The 9,707-nt window shown below is 49.0% G+C and overlaps 1 protein-coding gene across 2 annotated transcripts; it reads left to right on the top strand.

The window, feature by feature from the left end:
- The first annotated feature begins 442 nt into the window (after window positions 1–442).
- On the top strand, window positions 443–9,271 carry LOC119302040 (transcription factor TGA2-like). Of its 2 annotated transcripts, none has more exons than XM_037579056.1 (11): window positions 443–1,185; window positions 2,451–2,557; window positions 3,845–3,897; window positions 4,027–4,269; window positions 4,452–4,496; window positions 4,621–4,680; window positions 4,880–4,957; window positions 5,047–5,131; window positions 5,234–5,508; window positions 7,786–8,031; window positions 8,763–9,271. In XM_037579056.1, the coding sequence occupies exons 1-11, from the start codon at window positions 1,004–1,006 to the stop codon at window positions 8,946–8,948; spliced, it is 1,560 nt and encodes a 519-aa protein (XP_037434953.1). In that variant the 5' UTR covers window positions 443–1,003; the 3' UTR covers window positions 8,949–9,271. The 2 variants fall into 2 exon arrangements, with proteins under 2 accessions (XP_037434953.1, XP_037434954.1); XM_037579057.1 differs by having other exon boundaries at window positions 444–1,185; window positions 5,237–5,508.
- The last annotated feature ends 436 nt before the right edge of the window (window positions 9,272–9,707 follow it).

Below are 9,707 nucleotides of genomic sequence, written 5' to 3'. Positions count from 1 at the left end.
AAAAGAAGTTCTCCCCACAAAGCTCTCTTTAAAATCCAGGACCCAAGTTTCATAAAACACAATCAATTCCCAAAAATATATGGTATGTATGCAACTTGACAATATTAATAGCTAAGTAGAGGTGTTCATTTCGGGCTAATTAGTATCTGCGTGGTCGAAAAAAGCAACAAAGTTTGCTACACCATAGTAGCATGTCACGCGGAGAGATCGATGTACCGAAATGGGCGGAAACGAAACGATTTGGGCGCAAAAACGTGTAGTGGAGAAACAAAGCTAAAAGTGGCAACTCAATTGTGCAGTTGTGTTTCACCTGCCCCCCTCCCCGTGGAGAGACCAGAGAGAGCTAGCCATGGTTTTTTTTGTTGTTGTTGCGGGGGGCGGTTAAAGCAAAGCAAAGAAGGGAGAGGAAGAGAGGGAGAAAAGCGGGGTGTTTGCAAGCGCGCCATTAGTTGCAAGAGGGCATGGAGCCGAACAGAAAGTCTGTTTCGCCATTAATGGCCTCTCAGCCCTTCTGGAACCCATAGACGACCCACAGTCAGTCCCACACACACACACAAGACACAAGCAAGCAAAAGGAGATACTACATGTAGACAAGAGCGTCATTAGAGAGAGGCGAAGGGGGGAGGAGAACTGGTAGTGGTTTGTTGGCAAAGCAGTGGCTAGCTAGGCTCCAAGGCGCCATCACGAGCTAGGCTCCCCGGATAGATAGAGAGATAGAGAGATAGATAGATCGACCGAGGTCATGCCGGGCGCCCGGCCGGCTGCGGGGTAGTTTGCTGGTGCGGAGAAGATAGCTTGCTAGGTGTAGATAGATAGAGAGGTGGTGCCTTGGCAGCTAGCCCCCCCTAGAGTCAAACCCAGCCGTATTTAGGTCTCGGCCCGGCCGGAGATATACATACGTAGACGCAGACACAGAGAAAGAAAGAGAGAGAGAGGAAGCTGTAGCCCCCTCCCTGTGTGCGTGTGTTTCTTCCGTCGGCGGCGGCGTCTGTCTCCCTCGAGATGATGATGAGTGAAGGCCAGGGACAGCAGCAACAGCAGGAGATCATCACCCAGCAACATCAGCAACAGCAACAGCCGCTGGAGATGGACATCACCTTCGGGATGAGCAGCCATCAACATCACCATGCCCCTCCCTCCTCGTCCTCCTCCTCCTCCATGCACGCCGCCGCCGCGAGCTTCATGTACGGTTCTCAATTCACTTGAATCCAATTCTAAATTTGCTTCCCCCGTCTGTTCCCGCGTGCCTTTGATCTATTCGTTTTGATCTGGAATTCGATTGAATTTATGTTTTCCAAGTTTTCTCTGATTCTTTCTTCACTTGTTCTTTAATTTGCTTGTTGATTTGTGTGGTTCTTGTACATAATTGATGATCTTGCCCGTCTTAATTGGTTTCCATCTTTGTTTCTTTCCTTTTGTTTCCTGATAAACATGAAGTATGATAGAAAGGCTAGGGAACCTGTCTTCTTCTACTGAATTTTTTCATCCATGTCCATCCGCTCCGCCTTTCTTTGCCAATGTAAACTCGGAAAGTCAAGTGATGATTCTTAGATTAGTCACATGCATGGTTGTGATATGACAGATCCGAGTACTTTGACAAATTTATCGCTTCTTTATTTCATTGTATTTTACTCCAAGAGGAGGAGAAATTCTAGACGATGCGCGAAACAAGTTTCGATTCTAAATCGGCGCCTCTTTCCAATATTTCGGTGCAGATAGTTGAATTGTTGCGTTCTCATAATTGGTGCCGGATCGCTGAATTGTCAGGGCTTGTTAATTCGGTTCAGATAGTTGAATTGTTGTGGAAATTAACAACCCACTAGTCTTCCCTTTGGACATTAGGTACACTAATTAGCACTAATTGTTTTCCAAATGACAACAAGAACACTTGCAATTAATTAATTGGTTAGGACAAAATATTATTTATACATAGTACTAAGTGCCAAACATACATACACTCTATACATGCACTAGCAATACATACATCTAGTAGTATGCACTACCAGTCCATGCATAATTTTCAATGAGCATATCTTGCACACAAGAAATTCCGGGGCCAGCCATGCCATGCAAGCACATTTCCTGGGCTGCCAAATAAATGCCGCCTGCTACTCCTACTAGTGGTAGTGCTGCAAGGCTAGAGAAGATTCCACAACACCCTCCAGTTCCCACTCCTCCTGCGGCGCGCGCAGAGCGGAGAGGAGGAGGGGCTGGAGTTGGACCAGGCCACAATAATAGCATCACACATTCATAGGCTAGCTCATGGCAGCAGCGCGCGCGCATGATTTCATGATGATGTGCGTGTGGTTACTAGCTGGTTCCTCAAACCCCGTGCTTGCATGCATGCATGCTTCAGCTCATCGATCACCTGTTTCTTTTCACCGCCCATATTACTGAATACTGATATATATTCTTATGAGTTTGTGTTGCACCACAACCATGCATGCAGGAGCGGCAAGGAGGCATCAGGCGCGTATGACCAACTGGGGGAGCTGGACCAGGCTCTGTTCATGTACCTCGACCACGGCCACGCCTCCACGCAGCAGGAGCAGCGCCGTAAGTGCACGCACGAAATCTTTGCGGGAAAACGGGGTCAATTTCAGTTTCTTTTTGCAGTTTTGCAGGGGTTAAATGCAGGTGTTTTTCGTGTAGTGTTATGATGATGAAGTGACGGTTAAAGTTGATTGGCGCTTTCTTAATTTGTGCGCTTAATCGGGAGCGGTAGTTAATGGGGGGGGCGGTGTAGGTAAGGCTCAGAAACTGATGTGTCAACTTTGGCACATCACATATACAGTAAGTATATTCCATGAAAAAGAAAAGGACTTTGGCGCATATAGGAAGAGGAATATAGATGTGATGGGTGTGGACTGTAGAGAGACAGAGATGCCGCCCAGCGATTAGCTCTGATCTGGTGCATGCAGAAAATCTTTTTCCGGAGTTTTAGGGAAAACGATCGTATGGCCGGCCGGCCGGCCTGCGGCAGATTCTCAGGCAGGTACCCCATTTCGACCAGGATCGATCTGCCGCTGCAAATCTGCGGTGCCCGGCCTGCCATCGGCGAGGACCATGTGGTGTGCTGTGGAGAGAATCCCTCCAAGAACACATATGCTTTGCTTTGCTCGCTTGCTCAAAGTCGTCCATGGAACCCAACAAAACTCTCTCTCATCTCCCCTTTCTCTCTCCTCCTTTGCGGTTTGGGCGGTCGGACCGTGAGTGCGACATGTAACAGACGCCGCTCAATCATTTCGCGGCGAGCGCGGGCCGCGACGGGGCTGCCGCATGCCGCATGTGGCCGCGGCAGCGGGGCGCAGACACATGCACGCAGAGGGGGTGATCTCCGCCTCCGGACTCCACCACCACCGCTGCGCCTGCAATGGCGTGCGTCCGCATCTGTGGCGTTTGTTTGACCCGATCCGAGCCCTATCCACTCCCCGGCCCGCTTCTCTTCCGGTTCGGGCGCAGGACAGCAGCATGCATGCCTAAGCTGTGCCTGTGCGCATCCCTCCTGCCCCGGCCCCGCTCCGCTGCCCCGTATCTCCCCGTACCCCAGTGCCCAGCCCAGCTTTCTCGTGTGTCGCGCGCCAGGACGGCCGGCCAGACCACCAGCTCGTACCGCCAGAGCGCCACTGCCAGTGCCAGCGATCTCGCTGCCGCTGTACGCGCCTGCCATGATTATTTTGTTCCTGTCCGCACGAGAACGTACGACAGCAACCTCCACAGCTCCAGTGGCGGGCGAGCGAGCTCCTGTATATGTGAAGCATCAACCTCTAGCTAGCTAGCAAGCTCGGTTCCTTCCATCAGCTCACTCATTTGTCCCTCTCTTCATCTTGTTCATGGATGCAGAGACCCTCAACATCTTCCCCTCCCAGCCGATGCATGTGGAGCCATCACCAAAGGTACGTAATACGCCACAACTCCATCCATCTCACATCCTATTACCTGCTCATGATTGGTTTTGTTGTTGATGTTTGGCCCCTTGTTTAACATCCTTTTGTCGTTGTGGTTGTGGTGTGATTGGCGTGCAGGGGGAGCTTGGCCTAGTCCTGTCGCCAGCGCCCGTGGGGTCGAAGATGCCGTCGCCGGACCACCATCACCACCAGCAGCAGCAGCAGGCGGCCGCGGCGGCCATGGAGGAGTTGGCGGCGGGGAGCAGGAGGCAGCAGCAGGAGCACCACCTCCACCTGCAGCACCAGCAACAACAACCCGCCTTCGCCACCGCCGAGTCCGCAGGGGTCAGCAACAACAAGGATGTCAAGCCGCTGACAAAGGTGAGTCTGACCGTGGGAGAGCAGCTACACTATCAGTTAACCTCACCTAATTAACTAACCCAACTGTCTGTAGCTAGCCAGATTTGTTGTTAATTCGGCTGCCGGCCCCGTGTCATATCGTTGTTTTAATTGACTGACGATATATGTTAATATGTTATTGATCTCCTTTGGCGTGGTTGCAGAAGGAGCACAAGAGGGGCTTATCCACCGGCGAACGCGACCCAAAAGTAACAACTAACTAAACTTGTTCCTTCATGAAAAATCAAAGCATAGGGAGTGCTACTAGCTAGTGTTTCTTTCTGTAGTTGTGTTGGACATGCAACTCAATTTCTGGTAATTGACGAAATGCAGACGCTGAGGAGGCTAGCCCAGAACAGGGAGGCGGCAAGGAAGAGCAGGCTGAGGAAGAAGGTGAGTGAGTCAAGGAACAGTTTTATAACACCCAAATGGCAAGAACACGAGTGGCAGAAAAGGCAAAATATTTATGCTAGTATACTAGATGAAAAACGAACCTTAATTAGTTAACATTCCAATTCTTCTCTCTATGATCAATGCCGGCCTCATTTTGCACAATGCTGATTAATTACTGTTAAATTTCTCTATTCAACAGGCCTATATCCAGCAGCTCGAGTCCAGCAGGATCAGGCTGGCTCAGATCGAGCAAGAACTCCACAGCGCAAGAGCTCAGGTACGTTTGTTTGCAAGGAAAATCAAAGCCGATCTCTCCTCACTTTCTGCCCAATCTGTACGCACATTCATGTGTGTATGTGTGTACAGGGAGTGCTCTACCCCGGCAGCAGCCTCCTCGCCGAGCAAGGCATCGCCGGAAAAGGTCTCGGCGGCATCGACGGCCTCAGCTCAGGTACCCCACGCATCCATCCATCCCCATCTCCATCTTGATCAATCCAGAACTTCAGATGCATGTCGTCGCGCTACTACTAATTCGCGCGAAACAATTGGCCAGCAGAGGCGGCGATGTTCGACGTGGAGTACGCGCGGTGGCAGGAGGAGCACAACCGGCTGATGTACGAGCTGCGGGCGGCGCTGCAGCAGCACCTGCCGGAGGGGGAGCTGCAGATGTACGTGGAGAGCTGCCTGGCGCACCACGACGAGGTGCTGGCCATCAAGGACGCCGTCATCAAGGGCGACGTCTTCCACCTCATCTCCGGCGTCTGGAGGAGCCCCGCCGAGCGCTGCTTCCTCTGGCTCGGCGGCTTCCGCCCCTCCGAGGTCATCAAGGTACTCGTCTCTCTCTTCACATGGCGCGCGTTTCTTTCTTCAGATCGGATTAGCCCTAGCCCTAGATCTAGCTAGTGTCGGTCGCAGTCACCACCTCGGTTTGCAGCATCTCTTGCCGGCCTAACATCATGGCGTGAATTTCCTTGCTTTTTGTGGAAACATAAATAAGACATATTAAAGTGGGTGTCCTTCTCAACATCTGAAAAATGTTTATCTGTAATTTTCTGGAACCAAAAATACTTTGTTCTTAGACCACCTATGAATATGATGTGTGGTTGCAAGGACGCACATAGTACACACCATAGTTAAATCCTTCCATAGTACCTCAGTTTTCATTGAGTTCGCTAGCTAGCTACAAAGGTTTATTTTGAACATGTATAATTGTACCAAATCCCTTGCTTAAGAAACAAGTATAGTTCACTGAATCCTTAAAAAGAAGCATAGTTCACTGAAACCATCGTACCCTTTTAATTTTTTCTAATTGAGATACATTTTGCTTTCTATTTAAGGTAAAAAGGCAAATGGTTTCAGTTCAACTAAAAAAGGCAAGGGATTTGAACTTTTGTCAAATAGTAATTCAGGAATAACAGCATCTTTGAATGCTGACCATTTAAATTTAGAACCAAATGAGCCATTTTGACCATTTAATCCTTGTATGATTATATAAAATTTGGTTATAAAAATATTTGAGATATTTTTTGTTGTGAATCTAATGGTACAAATTAAGAAAAAAGAAAACAACATCCTATATATTCGTAAATAGCTACAACCCTCTACCAAATTTTTTTAAGCATGCATGCAGTCATGCCACATCAGCACCTATGCATGTTAATCAAAAATCATAAGTTACATTTGTTTCCATGCAATCCACCACCTAATTTTTCAAGCATGTCCCTACATCAGCACATATGCATGGCAATCATAAGTTACACTTTTTTGTTTAACCATACCACATTAGCAAGCCTTGCATGTCACTCATAAATTATATATTTTTAATTAATTTTATTATTGCCATATACGGTATATGTGTTAGATACTTGGAGCATAATTTCGCAGTTCGTGGTTCACATTTTTTATACAGAAAATGAAATTCTGCTAACTTAATGTGAATCAAGAACACTCTTGCATTTGTTTTAGTTTTTTCCAGCACCTATTAATACAATTATTTTAACAAGGTTCCCGTGGCAATGACATCTAGTATTATTAATTAGTGGTCAAATATAGAGAGGTTTTCATACACGCTTCCTAGGAAAATCATGTACTCGTACCTTTTTTTTTTGCGGGAATTATGAGCGTACTCTTTACTTGGAACAAAGGCAGTGCATGTTTGTTCAAGTTCTTCTACCTTTCTGGCTTTGCTCATTCTCAATTGTTACAAAATTTTATAGAACTTCACCACCCAATTAAATCTTCAAATCACTGAGTTTGAAAAGATGGTCTGAAATGTGGGCAAATTTATTTATTTGCAAAATATTTGAGTGATTTACCATAAAAATAGATGAACATTAGTGTGATTGGAGAGTTGCAGTGGAGATGCTTGAGTCAATCTAATTCTTGTTTCATGAGGGGGAAAAATACTACTCCAGGTTTTTGCTGAAATTTTTCTATAAGTTATGGCCTATACTCAGCAGGTGTTTGATAAGATTTGCGACATGCATGCATACACCAAAACCAAACGCTGCATATGTTTTAGAGAGACCACGTGACACATGTGGTAAGCAATTCAAACAATTCTCAAAAAAAAAAAAAAACATGTCTGAGAGAGACTTGGTCGTGTAGGTAGGTATAGAGCTAGCCATGCATGCATGTCTCGCGGCATTCAAGTCGTGCAAGAGGAGTCGGTACTCGGTATGGTGAACTCGCCTTGCCTGCATAGTCCATCATCATGCGCATTTCGGCGCCGGGTGACGCGAGCCTGCAAGAATCCTCTCGTTTTCAGCAGCTAGGGGCCTAGGTAAGGGGGAGGGAACCTGCCATGGATCCGGGCCGGCCGGGCGATTCCCTCCCGCCGCGCGCATTGAAGAGCTTAGCCAGCCGGCCCTCGATCCCCGCTGCGCCGCGCAGGCAGGCATGCCCCGCCGTCTCCGCGGCGCGTGCGGCGGGCACGATCGATGGCTCGCGACGCACTCTGGGGCAGTATTAAATGGCGTCTCCTTCTGTGCTTCCTCCTGTTTGTGGAAATGCCATGCATATCGACTCGATCTAACTGTAACTGAATTATTCTCTTATGCTGATCGATCTCTTATCTTGATTTAATTCGGGTGGTGGTGGTGGCAGATGGTGCTTTCGCACGTGGACCCGCTGACGGAGCAGCAGATCGTGGCGGTGTACGGGCTGCAGCAGTCGGCGGTGCAGACGGAGGAGGCGCTGAGCCAGGGCCTGGACACCCTCTACCAGGCGCTCTCCGACACCATCGTCTCCGACGCGCTCACCTGCTGCTCCACCCCCAACGTCTCCAACTACATGGGCCAGATGGGCCTCGCCGTCCACAAGCTCACCACCCTCGAAGGCTTCGTCAGACAGGTCACCATCGCTTTCCATCACTCTTCATATTACTTTGCATTTCATGTCGCTCTAGTGTTTCTGTTAGAGCTGCGTGCGACCCATCCATCGATCGAGTCAAATATACATACATATTCCTTGATTAGTTGACAGGGTACAACCGATGGTTCACCTAATTAATTTAGATCGGTCGAGACTGCGTTTGATTAGATTAATTAGTCAGCGTGCAGGCGGCTAGATTATACTATCACTGACAGTCCAGATGCATGTATATATATGTGTGTGTATGGATTAGGTTCCGAACTTTAGAAAAGCACCCGACTGTGGCCATCCCGAAAATGGACACTGAGGTAGTAGTTAGGATCGACACGAGTGATTAGCTAACAAACACTAGTAGGATCTACTAGCTAATTAGTTCACCGACCTCTTGATTTCCTTGTTGGGTATAGTAGGTGCACGCATTGTTTAGGCCGCCCTTCACCTGCTCTCTCATGGATTCCACAAACAGAACCACACGCATCATATGATATGCTTACTGTTAATTAAGGCCACCTGCCGTCGCATGTACACATACTGTAATTAATCAACTGCTGCTGGCTGATCCTGGCGTGACGATGGCAGAACGTCAAATGCTGATATGAGAACTAAGCTACTGTCAACTCATCAGTAATATGTATGCCTTGCTTCTGCATGTGCCGTTTGTTTATGCTTTGATCTGGCACTGATCGTCGTTGTTTCATGGATGGGTGCAGGCGGAGAAGCTGAGGCAGCAGATGCTCCACCGGCTGCACCAGGTGCTGACGGCGCGGCAGATGGCGCGGTCGCTGCTAGCCGTCTCCGACTACTTCCACCGCCTCCGCGTGCTCAGCTCCTTCTGGGTCAACCGCAACAGGATGGCGCCGCAGGACCAGCAGCTGGAGGCCGCCCCTCACACCTAAGCTCTTAATCTCACCGATCCACCACCATGCGTGCGTGCATCTCGCTGATATCCTATGCATGCATGCGTGCGTGCGTGCATGTCTCTGAGAAAGTTGAAGGAAGCGCGCGGTGACCGTGCAAGCTTTATATTAGCAGTGGAGAGGGGGAGACAGCGTACCAGACCTGAATGATAACCCTCTAACAAAGAATGTCCTACCGTGTGTCTTGGATTTGGATTAATTAGTAGCTAGATAGTATGGTCCATCGACTCATGTACTCGTGGCTGATCGACCTGAATTGATTAGCTTGTCTTGCCTCCGGTTGAATGTGGTTCGACTCTCCATCATATCCAGCGTTTACCGGTTCGTTGTCGGTGTGGCACGAGTGAGATTTCTCGTGGACTATGTACTCACATTCTTGCAGGCGCCATCATGGAGCTCGGGTACCTTCGGGCTGCACCGTCGGCGTCATCGGGCAAGCTTGGACCCTGGCTCAAAGCTTCTTGGGCTCTAACGTGGGACGCTCTAGTTTGCCTCCAACCTTTTACACGTGATCTGTTTGTCACCTTTCTCGGTCCTTGTTGTTCGCCTCCGTCCGGAGCAAGAGGGAGGTGGGCACTCTCCGTTGACATGCATCTTCATGTGTGCGGTGCGATGATGTCCGGTGCTTTTCCACGGAGACGTGGTTTCTCTCTTGTCAGTAGTCTCGAGTGCTTCTTTTTGGGGTGCGACTGTGCTCATGCTCGACATCGAGTTGGCGGCTTCCGGTGGGGCACATGT

This window comes from Triticum dicoccoides, chromosome 5A (genome assembly GCF_002162155.2).
Source record: "Triticum dicoccoides isolate Atlit2015 ecotype Zavitan chromosome 5A, WEW_v2.0, whole genome shotgun sequence".
Lineage (NCBI taxonomy): Eukaryota > Viridiplantae > Streptophyta > Magnoliopsida > Poales > Poaceae > Triticum > Triticum dicoccoides.
This window is presented reverse-complemented; position numbering and strand designations above follow the sequence as displayed.